Consider the following 21,110-nt stretch of genomic DNA (forward strand, 5'->3'; position numbering starts at 1 on the left):
ATTCCAAGGCGCACTTTTGGTTTTGCAAAGGCATTAGAGCGGTACTCAAAAAGCTAGACAAAGCATTGGGTGTGTTTTCTTTTTTATCTGATTTCTTCTTCTCTTTCATCGGTTTTTTTTATACTACACAATGGCAACAGGGAGTTGGCCACGCACAATTGGGTCAGTCGAGTGAAAAAAAAAAACCTGGCTTACATTGGGAAACAACAAACTGGATAGGGTGTCCAGTTATGACGAGTGATGATGGATTTATGAACTTTTAGACAAAACTAGCGACAAAGAAGCAAGCTATCCTGTACAATAAAAGGCAACATGGCCTATTTATACCTGCAAAGGGCGCTAGAAGTGAGACATCTGTCATAGTGTGTTCTTTATTTATACTAAAATAACCCCAAAAAAAAAATGTCAAAATCAACCCATTATTAACCTCGCACTTGCTGAAGTCGCTTGACTATTCTGTTTGGACTAATTGCTATTACGTACTTAACTGCTAATGTGTTATGATCACGTTGTACTGTGCTTGTTGTCGGACATGCGATAGATCATGCTATAATACTCATGAGCCACGACCCGAAAATGCGTACACACCACGCCCGATTGCCATCGACTCATGAAACAAACACCAGGTCTGACTCGTGTCTTTATGTCCGAATCATAACTAGACATTGTTATCAGCTCAGAGAGAAATAGTTCATATACTTTATCACAAAATAATGCAACATGAAATTCAAACCGCAGTCAAAGGTTCTATTATATTCGGATGGCCATGACATAAGGCTGCCCCTCGAAACACAGTACCAGTAGTCAGTATCGAAATCATCATCTATTGCTCCTTCCCCTTCTTAAATTCTTTCCGCATTCCCTCATTTCGTATCCATTGTGCTCTGTATAATCCTGGACGGTGATTCCCTTATGTGAATGTGAAGGCTCACCATGGAACCATGAAGAAAACCAAAGTAAAAACTGATGCATCGATACCAAGACAAAGGATAAGAGGGCATATGTGTAGTCTGTCTCGATCCAAATCTCTATGTTCTTTCTAGTGTTGAAGCTTTTGTATAGTATGAGTTGAGATAAAGGAAAGATGGGAGTAGGGAATGTCATGAAGAGAGGAAGTATGAAGACAGGATGTTGAAGTGGAAGTACAGAAGGGCATGTAAGCAAGAAAAAGGAACAAGCAAGACAGGCAAGCATTTGAAAGGCAATCAGTCGTGATCCCAGTATTCTCTGTGTAGCCGTGAGCATCAAAAGCCCAAAGCACAAGTGTGATGTGTAAGCTAATGGGCCGGTTGCGGATGACATGAATGAGATGTGATATCTTATTGATTCATCCTCATGATACAATTGAGATTTGAAAATAAAGGAATTATATCAAATGGGAATCAAAACATAGCCATGGGAGGGAATACGTTGGATGCGAAATGCAACCTTTGGGAACAGGAATGGAAGCCTACATCTGAGAACTCATTGCCATGCGCAGTCTGGCCATTTGAAACCTGTTTTCGTCCAAATTTTTCTTATCCAAGATGCCGTTCTGAGCTATGGATCTTCGCTTTGATCTTCGTCGCTCGTCTTTGTCTCTTTCTTGATAACATCAGACTCGACAGAACTCTCCTGACCAGACGTACCCATGCTTTCAGACCCCGATTCTTTGAGTTTTCGTATATTTCCGTGGAGTTCAAGATTCTCAAGCTCCAACTGACTTCTTTCACGTTCTAGTGCTTGAATATGCTTGCGAGCCATTTCGAGCACCTCGCCCTTGCTGACTCGTCGGTCAGGATCGTTCGCCTGGTCGGATTCGTTGCCTTCTTTCCCATCACCACCTCCGTTATCACCGTGCCGTATTTGTTCGGGTAGAGCATGTAGGAGCGATTCAAATTGGGCGTTGAGTCGGTTTCGATATTGTTTCTCAACAAGATTATGCGAGGCTCGGGTTCGACGGTCTTCGATTGTGTCGTTTGGTTTATCTCGACTGTTCTTGGAGGTTCGAGAGGCACTACGAAGCTTGCTTTGCCGGCTGGAAGTTGTCGAGGCTGCTGAAGTCATTGAGGCGGACTTGGAGCCGACACTGACACGGCTCTGTTGGGATGTAGAACTTGGACTGGCAGCGTCAGAAACAGAATGAGCGGTTCCACCTGTGCTACTACTCCCTGCTCCCTGAGAAGCATCCGAGAGCTTGCGAGGCTCCTTCTTTTGCCGTCTTGCTCGAGCGGGTTTTCGTGGCCGGGAAACAGGGGCCAAGTTGCTGTCGCCCACGGGCTCGTTTATCTCAGCCCAAGGATTGCTCGAGACATGATGCGAGGGGGTCCGCACTTTTGGAGTGGTCGCACCATGGCCTATGGAGTCATCCCACTGACCTGGGATATCTCCGTCGAAGTGGGCAGTGTTTGGATGTATGCTTGATGGTGAAACAATGCTGTGTGCGTAGTTGAACGAGTTTGGATTTGCGGTTGAATGTTCTAAGTGTGCCGGGTGCGCAGATACACTCAAATGACCTGGAACCTCGAAATTAAACTGATTCGGATTTAGCTGCAAATTTGGGGGAACATGGTACATGTTCCAATCCAACGACATAGGACCCGATGAGGCAGGAGGAAGATGACTTGCAAATCCAATGGGTGGCAAACCCGCCGAACTATGTGCTGAATGAGCCCCGTGCCTTTGAATTTTGCGGGCGTGCTCTTGCTCATGGGGAGCGCCATGAGAAAGATGTGATTCATGAGACGGCGCATGTAAGTCGAGGCCAAGTTGGAGGTTGAGGTGAGCTCGTGATTGGGCACGTGATGATTCAGGTACCGCTCCTGTTCCTGGTATCGGCAGTTGCATTCCGAGTACCGGTAAAGCTGTCGGGTGATTCGCATGGTGGTGGGTCTCGATTTCGGTCGTTTCTGGCCGCAGCGGCGTGTTGCGACTGGTACGATTCGGCGACGAAATGGGCTGTTGAGGTGGGAATTGGCCGGGTGGCGCCGGCGCTATCATCTACTCCAACGGAAACGCCAAACGTTAGACTCGATCGATTCAATTCTGTTCAACTCAATTTTCTCTTCAATCATCCACTTCTTCAGTCTCAAGACTGCTATTCTTGCTCGCGCCTCCGTCTTCCATTCTTTCGGCTGCTCTTCGCCACTCGAACCAGCAGAGAAACATTTGCGAAGAAATTGGCTCCGTCCGAACCGCATATCTTTCTGTGATACCATGGCATGTCGCGACAACGAGCCATAGCGCAATTGCTCATGCCATTTTTTTTAGGCGAGCCCGGGTCATAGCAAATATGGACGCCAGTGCGGTCGAGATCCCGCCACTGGCCTGATGTCCTATGTGGTGTTGACATATCTCACTCGCTTTGCAGCAAATGAACCATGTTATTGAGCATTGACCTCGACAGAACAATCTTGAGCTAGCGATACTTACCACTTCACACTCACATCGCAAAAGGGGACAGCGAAACATTTTCGTCCCAACAAACACCACCAATCAACGTACCTCTGGCTCTTCTATGAGAAAGTCATAGAATGACTGGTCTCCAGTGTGGTCCCCTGCCATAGTAAGGATTTGAATCGGTGGCTGCAGTAGGACCTGGGTGCTGGTCGTCCCTTGGGTATTCGTTCGGTTCTTGCGCTATATGCCTAGCGTTGCAGGTATCGTTGGGATGTACCACTTTGAAGGCAACTTATTATCGCTCGAGTATGAGGATTTGGATGGTATCGGATGCCAGGAGCGACTGAGTTTCGATCTGTGAACGTCTTGATAAACAGCTTCTGCTGAACCACTCGGCCTGTGCCCACGGCCGGCACCGCGCTTCGCCACCAAAGTTGGTGATTTAAAGGGACCCGAAGTGCTTATACGACAATTGGAAGCCGCAGATTTCGACGTCACCAGAGACAGCTCGATAATTCTAGCGCCACCGCGCCGATTCTCAGGCAGTTGGTAGTCTCGACAATCGATGGCCCTATTCCTTTCAAGGAGGGGCCGTTCTGTGCTGGAGTCTCGTGCTTCCGCCGAACACAAGATAAAATGTCACCCCACCGAAGAGATTTCTCGGCACCACGAGACAATCGATCAACTCAAGCGACGAATCGAATGTCTGCAGAGGCCCTTGCTTCTTTCTTTCTCGATGAGCGAATGAGTGACCGTGCCTTGTTTCCCACTACTTTACGGCAGCCCGGGATTCCCTCACTGTCGCTCCTTAGTGTCTGCTGCGTGTCATTATTAATGTTTGAACACATGCTGGGTTGGATGACTTTGCTCAGCTCGTCACATATTTACTCACAGCTTCTTTCTCAGCCACGCTATCGACTGTCGAGTCTTCAAAATGGCCTTTGACTCTCTTCGTATCTCGGTCGCCGACCCCTTTCTTCTCTTTCCCCCGTTTGCTGCCACTTCCCCCTTAGGCTATCAGAGTCGAGTGACGAGTCACGGGGACATCCAATGTTATCCCGGGGCCTGGAAAGATTGTGGTTCGAGGCCCTTGATGACTACTCTCTGACGTGCTCACGTATTTGCTCTCAGCATCGGATATGCTAAGTATTGGTTTGTTGAAAATGACATAGGGCAAACTGACGGTGTTGTGTTAAAGCAAGACAAGGCTCTTGTACCTTCTCCACGTGAACTATTAGGCTTCCAATAGGAGGATGTGGCTGGTTTGTATCCGTGGCCGTGGGAAAGCCAATGCTGGACGATGAAGGAGCCATGTGTGGATTCAAGTCGAAGCCCTGATTGTAATTGCAATGAATGACTCGACTATCGAATTGACCAGCGTCCCCGCCTTTACCGCCCAAAAGGGGACCTGAGGACAGCTTCTGGCAAGCTCGAGCTGGAACTGGGCTGGGAAGTAGTGGGCTCCCTTGGAGGGGGAGGAGAACACCGAGACTGGGGCTGGGATTAGGTCCGGGACTGCAAGTGGTACTTTGTGCCATTCATGCTCTTGCTTGTAAAGTGATCGGCACATCAAGGCCTTGCCCGTTCAGCCTTTATTGGTCATTTGCTTAACAACAAGCCCTATTGCTCACATGTTAAACCGGAAAGGTGCATAGAGATGTATAGAACCTCCCTGTCAGTGTGTTGCCCTGGGTCTTGTCTGGCGCAATACTGCATCATATTGCTGTGAGCCTTCGCATTTGGTCATATGGTTCATGCTACTCATGCCATTGCAAAAACCACCACTGACAAGAAAGTCTTCAGGGGAGAATGTTAACTTGTGTATCCCGGGCAAATCCTATTTCTGCCCGTATCCCAACCCTCAGGTGGTTCATCAGGGAACAAATCACCCGTGACTAGACAAAGAAACAAGATGCCTGGTGTAATGAGGTAGAAGCACCGCCACAGTGATACCAGATAATATCACGAGCCTTTGTTAACACGGCATTGTGTTGCGAGCCGGTTATTTCGGATCCAGCTGAACGGAGATGATAACTGTAACTAGATGGAACCATTGCTTGATCTGACATTTTGACAGGAACAGAGCCACCAGGTACGCGGCCTCTGATTCAAGTCAGCCCGCGTAAAAACCACTTAAATCTGTATGTATGTCTGCATTGTGGTGGTCTGATCCCAGGTTCGCAACCGAGGAGCGGGGGGGTGGCTGGCTATAGCCAGGGGAGGGGGGTCGCAAGCTTGTACCAACCAACGAGAATGTATGCCATGACTGGGAAAGGAGGACCCTGGGCTAAAGGGATTCACGTTGGATGTTGAAGCTAAGACCTTTCGAGGCAAACTAGGGACTGATGGAGCCGAATGTGGTTGTTAGCCGTTGAGTTGATATGTCATTCTGGTATTGGGGCGGCGTTGGGTTGGGAGTCAACTTGGAAGACAACGGTTTTTTGTGGACTAAAAGCCGTGCCCATGTATTAACCCAACTTGGTCCCATTTGCGCACTGAAATTTTGGCAGTGACTGTTCAAGGTAGGCTCATTGTCTGGTATCGTTCTTTTGTTCGACGTCACTGGTCTCGGCCGGTATTGCCTCTTTTTGATGGCTACACCCTATTGATAGTACCCGACATTGACGCCGGCTGTATCAATGTTCTCATCTCATGTCCGTGAGTCGAGAGAAAGCGGAGACATCGAAGGAGGAAACAAGAGTTGATTGTTCAATCGACGGGGCGTGTCATTGTTCGGAGGGGATTCTCCTGATTATGAGACACATAGATCTCACGTAGGGATTGCATAACTGGCTTTTCGTGGCTTGTTTAGCACTTGGACATCGAGATATTGAATAGCCCTTATACGGCATTGTTGAATAGGTAGGTAGGTATTCGGAATGGCAGCTTGACTTTGGAGGCAGAGAGATTGACAACCTCTATTTTCAGCCATGGTAATGGGCAACTGTGGGTACATGCCTCCTCCTATCTGACCAGTTGCGAGAAGCAGAAACAGAAGGATGTCTTTACCGGAAGAGAGCGCACTTTCCTTTTGACATATCCCAGGCGGGACACAGATAAGGTAGGTGCACAAGTCCCCAAGAGGGCAAGCCTCTACCCTCCCTGCTCTTCCTCTGCTCTACTCTCCTCTGCCCCGTACGGGGAACATAACATTTGGGAAGGTGCGATGCAGGCCGCGTACCTCGATCTTGTCAGGTCTGTACTACACGGTAAGCGCATGGGATTGTGGATCTTAGTATTCTAACGATCAAGCAGTAGTGGTAATAACGAAGGAGCGAGCACTGCTAGACTTGATGAGGCAGAGGATTTATACTAGAATATAAAGACAAGAAGCAGCTCTCTACCACTTACACTTCGTAAATGACGTCTTGCAGATTACGTTTGCATTGACACATACCTATCAATGTCAAAAGACGTCTATACGAATAGTCGGTATGATGATCGCGCCAAAGCTTGTTTATGTCCCTGACGAGGGTTTCCCCGTAATGTACCATCAAACTATCAGATCATGAAGTTAAGCAGGATGAGACCTAGTTTCGATACCAATCTAATGTCTTTTTGTGTTACCCACTTACGAAGAATCCCTAGGTAATGTTGCAGACTGAATGGTTTGTTGGCCGTCAAAGCAATCTTTGTGCGTGCAAGGGCGAAACATTTATGTACAATTGGCTTTGACCTGGATGATTTCAACCCTCAAACCCACCTCGGAGCCGGAGTCTGTATGAGCTGTCACATACCACGTTGTTTGCCATACCTGCATACCTATACGTATACGGCAAAGCACCTCGGAAGCAACCTTGACAGGATTTTCCCTTTCCCCTCTTCTCTCTTTCTTCATTTTTCGCGCGGTGTTTTGAGCTTGGGCTTGGGCTTAGGTAAACGCAACACTTCGCTTACACCCTGGCTGATCTGATCTTTGTTCAAACCTTAAACGACAAGGGCGTCACTTCTGCGAAAAGAGTGAAATGCAACTTTGTTGACCTAGGTACCAATCAATGGACCCTTTTGACATGGGATTTCTTGACTTTTACCAGAATAGGTAATGCAGATTGTAAAAGGCGTATTCGGTATCCAGGTCACAAACCAGTTGCCAGCCTGCATGATTCTGCACACTTGGCCTTGCAGTAGTTGCTTTCTCGAATATGTTTGAACTGCCATCGCCGATTAGGAACCCCCCCCCCCCTGATCGCCGGGGGCCAAGCCGAGCATATTCAACAAATAACAACTTGTCTCCACCTAAGAAACAGAAAGACCCTATATGCGCACGCATGTGTATAACTACTAGGTACAAGCACAGAGGTGCAGAAGAATGATCTACAAAAGCCGTCCGGATATATAGACTAGACTAGTTGACGTTGCTTTTTCTTTAGCAAAATCTACATAGTTGTCTGCCTTCGACTTAGTCCCTGGCACCCTTGCAGATTAACCGCCCAAGACACAACAATGGTGAGGTTGGTGCTCTGGACAAGCTGAAAACCCACAAGGGGGACTTTGATAGGTAGATGACGTTCTTTGCGGCTGAGAAAGATGGGCATCAAAGTGTTGTTCCCAAGGGTCCAGGATACAGCCTAAATGATCCAACACATCAAAGGCATATACAGCCTACACAGCGGGCTCCTACTTGTCACCAGCGTATCATACTCACGCGTTAAGCATATTGCCAAGCTCTGTTGACTGTAGTGCTATGTTGCCATGACTAGCCCTCACCGTAAACCCATGTTGGACATGAATCATGCAAGTGAAGTAAAGGGCCTGCCAATACGAAAAGAAAATGTCGATATTTGTGAAACTATCATCACATGAACCTAGAATGAAGTTTAATGTTCTGTCTAGCCTGAACGCCGTTGATATCTCTACCCCAAAGACCATGAGTTTTCCTCAGTCCCGTTCCCATTAGTCTGCTTTTGTCTCATGTCGACAGTTAAAACCGCGCTGGCACTTTGAGTAGATAGGGCGTTTAGCCCGTCTTCTTCTTCTTCTTGGGGCGCTCCTCTTCGTCCTCCCCGTCGTCATCATCGTTGTCCTGCTCGTCTTCGTCTACGTTGCTTTCGTCGCTGCCAGAGCCATCACTCTCGTGGGCACTATCGTACTCTTCTGCAACATCGCTTTCACTGTCAGTGCGGAAATCTTCATCCACACTCTCTTCGTCTTCATCAGCCGAGCCGCGATCAGCCTTGACGGCCACCTCGTCTTCGGAATCGTCCATCTGCTGGTTCATGGCAGCAGCAAGGAGGTTGGCATCCTCATCAATCTCGTTCTTGACCCGTAGGCCCTTGAGCTTGAAGAAGCTTTCAAGAGCCTTGAGATCCTCACGACTAATGTTGCTGAACTGAGATGAGCCGGCGCCGTTCTTGAGAAGAACTGTGATGTCGAATGTCGACAGTGCCGAAACAGCTCCACTAACACGCGAGAAAGTGACCGATTGAGTCTGCTCATACGCGATATATGTAGCGGGCTTAGGCACAAACATAAAGGCTTTCTCGAGGCAGTAGAGGAAACCCTCGCTTGCCTTGATAGAGCACTTGATGCCGTATTGGTTGCGGTGTCTAAACACAGGTCAGCAATTGGATCAGTCGACAAAGTACAGGATACATACGTGATAAAGTCCTTGGCAGGAGATGAAATCTTCCTGTTGCCCAGGCCACGGAATATCTTGGCCACAACTTGATGGAGGGGTTCCTCGTAATGAGGCTCAAGCTTATCTTGGTACTTGCTCTTGAGCTCGTCCTCGTTGAGGTTCAGGTCAATTGTGACCTCCTCGTCTTTCTTAAATTGCATTACAACGAATGGGTATCGTGTTTGACCCTGGCGCAGAGGTGGATCAAGACCCATGACAAGCATGTAGTGCACCTCATCAGGCTTAGGAAGTACCATAAACTTCTTGATAGCCTCGTATTGAATCTTGTAGTCGTATGTTTTGCCTCGAAGTCGGAAAGAGGCTTCGTACATATCGATATCGAAACGTCCTCTGTTTGAAACACATTAGTAGACGCACAAACTATGACAGAAATGCGACGTGGGCATGGCCGCATATTTTCAAGGCATACCTGGGGGTGAGATGTAGGACGTCCAGGAAGGTGGCAATAGTATCGCCAGCAGTCTCGCCAATCTCGGCCTTATCGATCAAAGTTTCGTAGAATAGAGTCGCGGCGTTCTTTTCTTGCTCGTCGTTACCGGCATCACTACCAGCGTCCTCTCCTTCAGCCTCTTTTCGGGTCGTCACACCGGGAATGTAGAATCGCATCTCGACAAGCTGATCCCGGCCGGCGGCAGCTTTGGAGCCCTTGGACCGGGCGCCGCCAAGTTGGGCATTGGCACCCGACTCTGGCAGAGCCATCTCGACTGCAACCTCATTTCGACCAGCCAGGTTGGTGTTGCCGATTTCTGAATATGCTAGCTCGAAAGCAGGTCGGTTTTGGACGCTAAAGGTGAGCTCGGATTTGGAGAATTCAGCCTTGCCCCAATTCCATCCGCGCAGAGCATGCTCCTTGCTCTCTAGGGCAGTGCTATACCAGTTCTTGAACACCTTGGCAAGTCGATCGTAGTCTTCCTGCTGGAATCCATCGAGCTGGATGATGCCTGATTTTGAACGCTGGACAATCTTGATCTCGTATCCCTTGGCGGCGCGACTCCATTGCGCAGAGGCGATGTTGTTGTGATCGAGGGTGAAGGTATCGCCGCCGCCAACAGGCTTCCATCCGAAACCGGTCTCGGCAAATCTGCACTTTCCGCTCTCCTTGGAGAGATCCAAGTAGATGTTATCGAAACTCTCGCTGCAAATTGATGATTCCGTTAGTGGTTGCTGCGGTAATGGTTACGAGTTCACGCAAAGAAAGCTCAAGAAAAGTCAAGCTAGCCTGGAAAGACAAAAGGAAAAGGGGAATTTGTGGATGACGACGTACATAGCAGTCATTGCGACGACTGAGCGAGAGTTCTTTCTTGGAAGAAATTGGTTGTAGAGGTAGTGATGGGGATGCCGTCTTCGGCTTTGTGTTGGCTAAGATAACGGAGTAAAGTTGCGACGTCTATTTGGAAATTTGAGAAGACACTCAGTCAGCCAAAAGGTTCGCGCTCTAACGCGTCCTCACGCGGAAAGGCCATTTAAGGGGTCCACTTTTTCTAGAGCTCCGGTTTTGCTGGGGAAGCAGGAAGTCGGAAGTCATGCAGGTCCGTCCGGGCACTATTTTGTAGGTACCTTAAGTTAGTATGGAGGTTGATAGGTACTGTCAGCCAAGGCCTTGTTACGACATGTTATCACTTCCGCTTAAATCTTTTCATGATTAAACAAACATCATGTGAATATACTTTACAAATAGGTTAGTCGTAATTGTTGATCAACTACTCATCGGAGCCCCAGAGCCCCGTGCACCACATAGGCTTCCCCAACGGCCTACGTCGCCCACCCATGTGACCCTTCATCCTAGTCTCCACCCAGCGATAGCGTGCATAACATCATAGGCTTGATAGCAGTCGCCTTCGTCTTCGTCCATCTTTCTGTCCGCCATCTCATCTTCTTTTCTTTCCATTTCTTTTCATCCATATCAACAGCACTTCTGGTCACCATCTAGCTACTGGGGTAGTTAATGCCGCCATGACAATAAATCGTCGCTCCCGTTTGTCGGGATTCCGATGCGCCTCGACTGCCCGCGTAACCGCTACTCTATTGTTATCCTTCCTCGCATTTTTACCATCTTCCGCATCCAGCGATTTCAGTGACCGGCTCCACGATAACATTATATTACCTCCTGGTCCAGTCCTTCCATCAGCCCCCAGAATTCCTGAACCTGCCGAGCACACGTTCAGTCTCCGTCACATATACCACCATGGTACCCATCTCCATCCTAGCCTTCATCGGAAGCGGGATGTCATCCATGACCAGTCAAGGGTTTACCTGGCTGCAGAAGACGATTTCGACGAATATGATATTCTTCGATTGAAAGCCAAGAGTCGTCCCGAGACAATCCAACGTTTAGCTGATCGAAGGCCGTCAGTTGTCGACCCCATGGTGGCTGAGTCGCGACAGCGAGGATACGCAGCTGTGCTTGATGCATCAGCGTGGACCATGGATCAAGTTTCATCTCCTGATATCAAGGATAAGGACACTGTTCTCACCCTAGCTCTTATGACTGCCAACGCATACGTCGAGCATGATACTGATGCCGATTGGGAGGATGTTGGAGAGCAATGGAACCGCAGCGCCGATTTCGGATGGGAGTCCGACGGTCTTCGTGGGCATGTTTTTGTTGATGACAACAATTCGACGATTGTCATTGGGCTGAAGGGCACAACGACAGCTGTCTTTGATGGAGAAGGAACCACTACTAATGACAAAGTCAACGATAACCTCTTTTTCAGTTGCTGTTGCGCCCAGCAAGGCCAGTGGACTTGGCACCAAGTCTGTGACTGTGCCACCGGTACATATTCTTGTAACAACACATGTGTTGTCCAGGCTCTGAGGGACGAGAACAGATATTACGGCGCAGCCCGCGAACTGTATTCAAATGTCACAGAGCTTTATCCCGACGCTCAGGTATGGCTCACGGGCCATTCGCTCGGTGGTGCCGTGACTTCGATGCTGGGTATGACATACGGCTTACCTGTTGTTACCTTTGAGGCTGTCCCAGAAGCTCTCCCAGCTTCCAGACTCGGCCTACCAGTCCCTCCTGGCGCCAGTGCTGACTACCCTCAAATGCGCGAGAACACAGGCACATTCCACTTTGGCCACACGGCGGACCCCGTATACATCGGAACCTGCAACGGTGCAACGGCTTCATGCACGTATGGTGGTTATGCTATGGAGAGTGCTTGTCATGCCGGTTATGAATGCGTCTACGACGTTGTCGCCGACAAAGGGTGGAGAGTCGGCATCGGTACACATCGCATTCGCTCGGTTATAGACGATGTTATCAAAAAGTATGACGGTGTCCCAGAGTGCAAACGGACCCCCGAGTGTCGCGACTGCGCCCAGTGGAAGATGTACGAGAGCAATGGGACTGAGACTACCACAACATCTTCATCCTCGACTACCAGTACGACACGCACTCGAACCCGTACATCAACCTGTGAAACGCCTGGCTGGTGGGGCTGTCTTGACAAGACCACGCCGGTGACAACGACGACATCAACCACATCATCTTCTACGTCTACATGCGAGACCCCTGGATGGTTCGGTTGCAAAGATAAAACGACAGCAGAGAGCAGCACTACTACAACCACAGAGGCTTCATCCACAACAACTTGCGAAACTCCTGGCAGGTTCTGGGGATGCCGCGACGAGGCAGAGGCGACGACAACTGCCGAGCCTGGTCAAGTAACCAGGGTACCTGTTACCGCTGCACCTACAGGTACAACAGATGATAGTTTTAACACGGCCTTGCCAGAGACTCAGAGGTGCCTTTCTCGTAATTGGTTCGGAGTCTGCAAAGAATGGGTCATTGAAGACCTCGAGTTTGCTACAGATGAGATGTAAGAGGTGATTTACAGGACTGCCCCTCAAACCGGCCTTGTGAGTTCATAGCATTGCCAACGCAACTTGGCTGGAGGAAAAGGTGATGCATAGATTCACCTAGACCCCGATAGCAGTTTTATTTGTTTTTATGCCTGCTTGCGCGTTGATCTAGAGACAGACATAACCACTGGATGGGTGGTCGTATTGCTTGACACATTCTGCATAACACTCATGAGAGCCATGAGGATGGAGTTCGTACTTGGTTCATTGACCAAAACGGCGTTAGATTAGGAGTTTAATAGGTCACGCATATGTGATCCACATCTGAAGAATGCACATTTAGGAGATTTACAAGGCTAGACATGAGATATGGTTATTAATGAATATATTTATTCCTCTTTATGCAAAGGGTTGCTGCATGTGCCACTGGAATGCACCTATCATATTACACTGTCTGTTGTGATGTCAGCAACTAAAAAAAAAATATCCATCCAACTTCTCCCCACCTACAACGCGTCCACTTGCATCTTCCAACCACCAGGCGTGTAGCCGCAACATCACAATATTCATTGGCGTCATTTTGGTTATCGTTTAGGAAACGCCATGTGATATTCATAAACTTGAGTCGCCTAAATCATTGATTATTCGCGATGGAACCGACAAACATCCCTACTTGGGGAGAGTCCCCTATGTCTTCTGTGTCCAGCCTTAGCGACTTCCCCTCGACCCCCAGCGACGACGAAGTTGAGAAGAGAAAAAGTCCCAGCAAAGACGCCGATAGCCAGGTCAATAGCGGAGGTACGGTAGAATGGCTCGCCACGACTCGAGAGCGCCGTTCCACTGCTGGCAACCGAATGAAATCGATGCTTGCCAACGAGGAGCCCGATTCCGACCTTGAACTACTTTTTGCCGAAGACGAGAACGATCAGGGCTTCTCTGAAGTTGATGAGAATGCCTCCGATGTGCAAATGGACTCTTCAGACGACGATGATGATAATGGCAACAACGACGATGATCTTGAGGGAGAGAAGGAGTTGGAAAAGCAGGCAAAGGAGCGTCGTGCTGCTCAGCGCAAGCGAAAAGCTCAAGAAGCCATCCCCGCCAAGTTCCGCAAGAAAGTCCGAATCGATCCCACGACCAGAACGTCATCAGCGCCCCTGAGACCGACACCGCGACCAAAGAAGAAATCCGAGCGCACTTCATGGTTGCCTTCAGCCGCCGACCTACCGACTCGAGCCTCATCCCGTCAGACGACACGCCTGTCAAAGGAGCAGCTCCATCAGCAAATGGTGGAGCGAGAGGAGCGCCGAATAAAACAGCTAGCTCAGATGCAGAAGAAGGCGGCTAAGCTAGAGGCGATGAAGAAACCACCGATGACGCAGGAAGAGAGGCTCCGAGAGGCAGCTATTGTCGAGAAACGAAATAGCAAAAGTCTGAATCGGTGGGAGGAAGCCGAGAAGCAACGTGAGGAGGAACGTCGAGCAAAATTGGCAGCTCTTCACAACAGAACCCTAAAAGGACCCGTGATTACTTTCTGGAGTGGTATTGGGGAATGGATGGGAAGGCATATGGTGATCGAGGAGCCAGCGAAGGAGAAGAGGAAGAGGGGCGAGAAAGCGAAGGGCAAAGAGAAGGATCAAGATGTGGGAAAGACGGCTACGGTGGAGGGACAAAGAGCGGAAGGCAATGGCACTGCTGCTCTTGTTGACGCTTCAAATACCAAGGAACAGCCACCACAAAGCCAACCACCGGCACCAGCTTCGTCCGCACCGCCTGTAGCAACAGAATCGAAAGAAACAAAAACGCCTGCCCCGATCAAAGGCGATGACTGTATTTCAAAGCCTCAAGATTCATCTTCAACAACAACACAAGATGGCATGCCTTCTGCTATGCTCAAGACTGAAGATGCCAGCCCTTCTTTGGCAATGCCTCCACCGCCTCACCCACCACATAATGGCCTCGCCGCTCCAACTCTTCCGTCATCAAAAATCCTATCAGCACCGAGCCCTCCTCCGAGTGGCCTCGTCGCGCCGTCTCCGCCTCCGCCTACACCAGCTGGTTCAACGTCCACAACCTCCTTTGCCGTTCCTACATCAGGACTGTCTCGTCCGCCAGATTCCAAACCATCCGGGGTTCTTGCAGCCCCTATACTCGCTCCGCCCTTAGGCATCGGCGGCAACGGAGTCGTACCTCCAATGATGAGTTTCGGTAACCCCAAATCTAATGTCCTTGCACCACCAAATACATCTCAAAGTGTTATGCCACCCACTTTGTCTACTGCCACCCCTACCAACAATGCCTCAACTATTATCCCTGACTCTCAAGCAACCCCTTCGACAGCAGCTGCACCAGCATCTTCTACGACAAATCTTCAACCAGTTCCTAACTCGTCCACTCTTCCGGCCAAATCCTCTACTCACGACAACTCCGCAGTAGCTCAAACCCACGAATCCCAGCCTCAACCATCAACCGGAGCCCGAAATGCTATAGTATTTCAAAGCTTTGACGAAAATGTCCTCAAGGACCGTAGCATCCAAACCCAGATCATCTTCGGCCGCAAGATGAATAGGCTCTCAAGTAAGATTGCACATCTCCTACGAAGCCCTGCTTTGGGACGTTTACTTATCATCGCAGAACCTTCCCCTGCACCGCTTTGCGTCATCACAAACCATCCCGCTCGGTATCGTGATCCACGCACTGGTCTCCACTACTATAACGCCTACGCGTATCGCGAGATTCAACGCCTCACCCGCGGAGAGTACCGATGGAGCCATATTCTGGGTGCTTGGGTTGGCAGCGGAACATATGCTGCGAGAGGCGTCCCTGAGCGTTTCTTGAACCCTGAGAAGAAGGGGCCCAAGAAGAAGCCCACCCCCCCTAATGAGGACGTCAAAGTTAAAGATGCCGTTGATGCCCAGAACCCAAACCCTGAGATCAAGACCCCTGAGGTAGCGTCGGAAATCCAAACTCCTGGTGAGAATATGACTGGGATTGAACAAGGGTCCTCCACACCACCAAATTTAGAGCCCAGCAAGGCTACACAACCCAGTACGGCGTCACCGGCAGTCGTTGGATCTACAAATGCCACTAACCCAGCGGCCGCAACAACCCCTACTCAGTCCTAACAAACTCTACTAAAAGCAATCCATAATAAGTGCCGACTCGAAAGGGGGCCATAGTATTCCATTCGGGCACCGAAGGCATTCTTTTTTCTTGTACACATAGTAATAGTGTCTGATAGACACGCCATTGGTTTTGAGGGAGTCGATATGATAACATGATAGCCATTACAACATACATCACTACGTAGAAATACACATATCTGGGTCGGAGAAAACAGGCTTCGACATGAAATTTTTTTTTTATTGTCACGTTCTATTAAACAAATGATGAATGGACGAGAATTATGTGACGGAACTGGGTCAGTATTGTGAATTGTCATGTTTGCCTTATTATTTGATCTAAAATCCGACGTTTTGCGATATGAACCATTTTACTGGACGAGAATCTAAGCAAATGGCCCAATCCGCAAACCGTGCTTCTGAGAACCCTGATTTTCCAGTCGTGTTGCAATAACTGCCATGTCGTCCGTCTGTCTCGTGAACCATATCCCCATCCCTTCCCCCTCTTTATGTTTCCTTTTTATGTTTTCCTTTCGCCCTAATCCATTCCTTATTACCATCCCGAAGGGATCCGTATATATTGCCAGCTTGTCCAGCTGCCCACAGATGATTGCGCCAACCCGTTTTCTCATCTCCAACGCCGAAATGCAAACCCCGCTGTGATTATGTTCATCGAATGTTGAACGGAAATTTTCAATAACTGGAAGGAAACGCTGTGGTAACGATGTAAATTGTAAAATTTGGTGTGTTTGATCCTTAGTCAAGGTTGGTGTGTAATATCGTAAGGGAAGAAACGGTTTCTATTGTCGATGCCTAGTTGACCTTGGACCCAATGATATCGGCCATCCATCCCAACTCGGCCGCAAAGTCATCCAGTCCTGTGTCAATGGGTGCACCAAGGAAGTTGCTTCCGCTGACAGCAAAGCCCGAATCATCTCGGGGGAGCAGAGTAGGAGAGTTCACCTTCGGGTAAGGTGATTGAGACTCGGTGATCTTGGACCCATGCCCTTGCGACTCTGGGAGGCTGTAGCACTCGAAAGAGTCGGTGGTAGAAAGCATGCCAGGTGCTGGTTGAAATGAAAGAATCTCGCTATTGTTGTTTGATACAACATCGTCCTCGTCATCAGTAAGGTCAAAGAAGTTGATTCCGTCATCCTCAGGGAAGTTTGGAGTGGCCGGCGACAAGAAGAAGCTCGTCGCAGGGTTGATTCGTGGTCGGAGTGATTCTAACCTGGGGCGAGAAGGTATCACTGCTGACGCAGGCACGCTGGTGGTCTCTAACAAACTCTGTTTGGATGACTTGGCAGACATTGGGCGAAGCGAGCTGGACTGAAGCATGTCGGTCCTGACAGATTCGGAGGAAAGAGATCGTTTGAAGGGGGGCGGTGAGAGATGAGTAACGTAAGGCTGGCCATCAGAGACCGCCGAAGAGGCGAAGTTGTCATCATCATCGTTTTCATTATCCTCCACGATATCTTCGGGAATCATGATCGATGGCCTCTCGCTAAGGCTGGATCCGGGACGAGGGCTATCATCGGATAGGAAGCGCCGAAGAGACTCAGGTGAGATATCTCTTGTGCGAGTGCCCTCTGATGGTGTTGTGCAGCGGTACTCTGTATCCTCGGGTGTGTCATTGGGAACTGGAGATCGGCCACGCTCCCCCTCTGAATTGGTCTTGCGACCAAACAAGCGCTTCCATGCCGCCGGGGCTGGTGATAATGACCTAGAAGAAGACTTGTGGTGCAGTGAGGGAGATGAGCCAACCCGATAAGGAATGTGGTTGGTTGGTACTGAGGGTGCGGGTCGAGGTGTGTTGTATTTGGATTCGGGGTTCATGGTTTTTAAATCGGCAGTATGTATGGATGTAAGTGAAGCACTTCGCTGTCGGAGAGCCTGCTCGACAGGAACGATTAAAGTATTGACTGTTTGACCAGGAAGATATGGACAGGCTGTGGTTGAAGGCAAGGCTGGGTCATGTGTCTCGAAGGAGCCATCTAGCTCATACTGAAAGCCCATGATTAGAATGAATGAATGACTGGACTAAGAAATGATACAAAAGAGTGGATGAAGAATCGAAAACAAGTGAGCGTGAAGAGGTTGATTAAATGTGTTTAGGTGGTTGGGGGAAAAAGTAAAAGATGAACGAATGGAAGTACAAGCAGGAAATATTCGTTAGTTTGACGCAAGGGAGAGGGATGGTTTTGTTAAGCCATGCAGTGCAATATGGTGAACCGAAACAGATAGAAGAGGTACAGTACATACGTAGTAATAATAGGTATGACCCATCTTGAGACCACCGTGCCTCTTGACGGGATACGAAGCGGTACCTGAGCTTGAGCTTGTTCCAGCGCCTGTAGCTACGCCTGAGCCAGCGCACGTCGCAGAAGCCGAGACGGAAACGTCGTCACAGACAATGTCACGAAAAGAATAGCAACCTCTCCACTGGTCACGGCCCCGCCGGGTGTCTCGTTGCATGGGGTGAGATTGGCTAAAATTGTCCCACGACCCAATGAGATGCACGGACTGAGTTGATGGGTGTGTTTGACTGGGGATGCTTGTCAGCGGCCGTCGTTGAGAGCTATCGGGTAAAGGCATGGAAGTGGAATAGAAGTAAAGGAAAAGATGGGTAAATTTGGGAAATTGCACCACAGCCAGCCACACTCACTGGGGTCAAGGGGTACGTGGTAAGGAAACAACTTGGTGGACATGAGTGATAGAGCTGGCAATCGTGGGGAGACCAGGGAACCCATGGATCGATCCGTGGGTTTGATACCCGGCAGATACAACAGCCTTCCAGCTGAGCCCAACCATTTCTCATTCACACGTGTATCCATACCAAGCAGTGCAGCTGGAGGGAGGCTGGCTGGGATACATCCGACGCTGGCTTCAGCTCAGACTTCGCGCAGCCATCGTAACAAAAAGAAAACATGCGACTTTGTTTTTTTTCTCCCATACTCGTGTCTTGAACACTAGGGGGCTGGTCGGGGACAGAACCAGATTCAGATGATATTCATGCAAGGGCGTGAGAAGAATAAGACAATTGGAGCATACCACGGCAATTAAGACACTTCTAGGTAACGAGTGCCGATCCGGGGTACAGAGTGGAATGGTAACGTTCGATAATTGAAACACAAAGGGAATGCTCGGAGATTGAAGCTGTCGCAATCGAGATGAATGCGATTCAACAAGGGAATAAAAGAACAATGGTTGTAGCGGGATTAGACCGAATCAACGGTTTCGTAAAGGCGATCCGCAGGGGTCGACCAGCGAGAAGCGAAGTAAGGGAGGGAGCAAACAAGCAAACAAAGAAGAAAATGATTTGAAGAAAGAAGAAACAAAAAATGGTCCAAACTCACAGCAAGAAAGTAAAGAGAGTTGTTGATGGATCCATGACAAGCAACAAGTGACGGGTCCTCAGTTAATATGGAAGAATCCGATGTAGGGATTATTGATGAGCTTGGGACTAATATGGCAAAGCAGCCAAAAAAAGGCCCACGATAGCGCCTAAAGACTCGGATGCTGGGAACTCTGAGAGCTCTAGATTAAGCAACAATATGAGGCCGATGAAACACCATGAGGTGTTCGTCGCATGTTCAGACAGGCGCGGAATGGTGTTTGAGACCCGAGATTGGATGTTGATGATTGGATGTGAGACTACCAAACTACTGCGAACTTGCTGGCGGCCAATGATCTGTCGAGGGCCCTGGGACTTGACTGACAGTAAGCGCTGCGACGGAGTTTTTGGAACAATGCTTGACGAATATCAACGGTTACCGAGAGATGGGGCAAATTCAGATACGGAATGCGGCACAGAGGGACAGCGCTTAAGCGCAGGGCATTAAATGCCAGGCGACGTGGAAGCGAGACGAGAATATTCGGCGTCTGAGGCGAAGCAGCACAACGCAGATGGAACAAAGGCGTGAGCGGAGAACCAAGGGCGGCTAGTGTAGTTGCTTGCTTGCTGCTGTTCGTGACGGAGTTTGCTTGCTTCTCGCCTGCGACACTCGAGCAAAGTCGTGGCCCCAAGGTGATCGATGCTGCAAGTGCAAGTGTAAGTGCAAGTGCAAAGGCGCGCGTGCGGACGAGGGTTCCACTAACAAAGAGACGTAGACTCAGGTTTAATTGTGTTTGGCTTCGTTTAGTTTGCGTTATTGGTCGTCTCAGTCTCAGATGAGGAATGGATGAGAGGGAAGAAGGGAGAAAAGTAGATGCAGAAACATGGAAGATGTGAATTCAGTAGATTGGAAAAAGGAAGGAAATGTGAGACTAGGTTCCTTCCCACCTTGCCTTGGCTGAACAATGGCTTTGGAATTCAAGATTGCGGAAAGAACGGGAGGAAAGATCCAGGAATCTGGCAAAGATGGGGAAGGAAAGCTCCTTCCACTCTTCGAATTAATTAAACCTGACGTAAGTAGATAGAGCGAAAGGCCTCGCCAATCTATTAAGGTTAGTAGGTAAAACAAGAAACTCCATCACTTCGCTTGTTGCGATTGGAACAGACTCATAACAATTCAGCTCAGCCCATGTTGCATGTATTGGTCTGGCCTCCAGTAGGACCAGCCAAGCTGAGGTCGTGAGAGGTTGAGAGGCTCCTAAACCTTGCAAAAAGGCGTCAACAACAAGGGGGGAGACTTGCTGCTTCCGGGATCGGTCTTGGGTTATTGGTCTATCGGGCTTGCGCTACTAGATATTGCCTGCTTCTTCAAGGTTACCTCCCGCGATTGATGATCACCAATAGACAGCACAGATGCATGCCTCTATGCGAAGATCTACAGTCATTGACTAGCACGACATGACAATCACTATTATGGTCGGTGAGCTCTCTAAACACAGAGCAGAACAAAGACATGCATGATGAGGATTGTGAAACTGACAACAAAGGGACAAAGACAGACAAAGGCCTCAGGGAAACAAGACCGATCTTCTTTAGTCGGCATCACAATAACAAGGGTTTCCTAGCATATCGAACATTGGTTAGCCACCATTGGCCGAGTAGGCGTCTCGAGTGCTTGCAACATCGAACTGAACATGATCTTCTAAGCTCGAACGAGCGTTAGTGCTCAGCCTGAGACCTTGTGGATCGCCAACTGACAAGGATTATCACCAAACCCAGCCGGGATTCTGGGATGGAGGAACTCCTTAGTACTACCAAGGGCGTCATA

At 49.1% G+C, this 21,110-nt stretch overlaps 5 protein-coding genes across 5 annotated transcripts; 2 read left to right on the forward strand and 3 right to left on the reverse strand.

The window, feature by feature from the left end:
• Positions 1-1,539: 1,539 nt before the first annotated feature.
• On the reverse strand, positions 1,540-2,979 carry FSST1_005392 (basic helix-loop-helix domain-containing protein; the record flags this gene model as incomplete). The annotated part of the gene is made up of 1 exon (XM_083231662.1): positions 1,540-2,979. One exon carries the CDS (start codon positions 2,977-2,979, stop codon positions 1,540-1,542), a length of 1,440 nt encoding a protein of 479 aa, XP_083088822.1.
• A 5,356-nt stretch (positions 2,980-8,335) lies between these two features.
• Positions 8,336-10,291, reverse strand: FSST1_005393 (uncharacterized protein; the record flags this gene model as incomplete). The annotated part of the gene is made up of 4 exons (XM_083231663.1): positions 8,336-8,924; positions 8,975-9,346; positions 9,426-10,151; positions 10,281-10,291. The coding sequence occupies 4 exons, from the start codon at positions 10,289-10,291 to the stop codon at positions 8,336-8,338; spliced, it is 1,698 nt and encodes a 565-aa protein (XP_083088823.1).
• Positions 10,292-10,969: 678 nt separating this feature from the next.
• On the forward strand, positions 10,970-12,847 carry FSST1_005394 (triglyceride lipase ATG15; the record flags this gene model as incomplete). Its single annotated transcript, XM_083231664.1, has 1 exon — positions 10,970-12,847. The coding sequence occupies one exon, from the start codon at positions 10,970-10,972 to the stop codon at positions 12,845-12,847; it is 1,878 nt and encodes a 625-aa protein (XP_083088824.1).
• Positions 12,848-13,476: 629 nt separating this feature from the next.
• Positions 13,477-15,977, forward strand: FSST1_005395 (YL1 nuclear protein-domain-containing protein; the record flags this gene model as incomplete). The annotated part of the gene is made up of 3 exons (XM_083231665.1): positions 13,477-15,403; positions 15,461-15,874; positions 15,946-15,977. The coding sequence occupies 3 exons, from the start codon at positions 13,477-13,479 to the stop codon at positions 15,975-15,977; spliced, it is 2,373 nt and encodes a 790-aa protein (XP_083088825.1).
• Positions 15,978-16,761: 784 nt separating this feature from the next.
• FSST1_005396 (uncharacterized protein) lies at positions 16,762-18,543 on the reverse strand (the record flags this gene model as incomplete). Its single annotated transcript, XM_083231666.1, has 2 exons — positions 16,762-17,952; positions 18,211-18,543. 2 exons carry the CDS (start codon positions 18,541-18,543, stop codon positions 16,762-16,764), a joined length of 1,524 nt encoding a protein of 507 aa, XP_083088826.1.
• Positions 18,544-21,110: the final 2,567 nt, after the last annotated feature.

Source organism: Fusarium sambucinum, chromosome I (assembly GCF_050947815.1).
Source record: "Fusarium sambucinum isolate potato_lamoka chromosome I, whole genome shotgun sequence".
Taxonomy (NCBI): domain Eukaryota; kingdom Fungi; phylum Ascomycota; class Sordariomycetes; order Hypocreales; family Nectriaceae; genus Fusarium; species Fusarium sambucinum.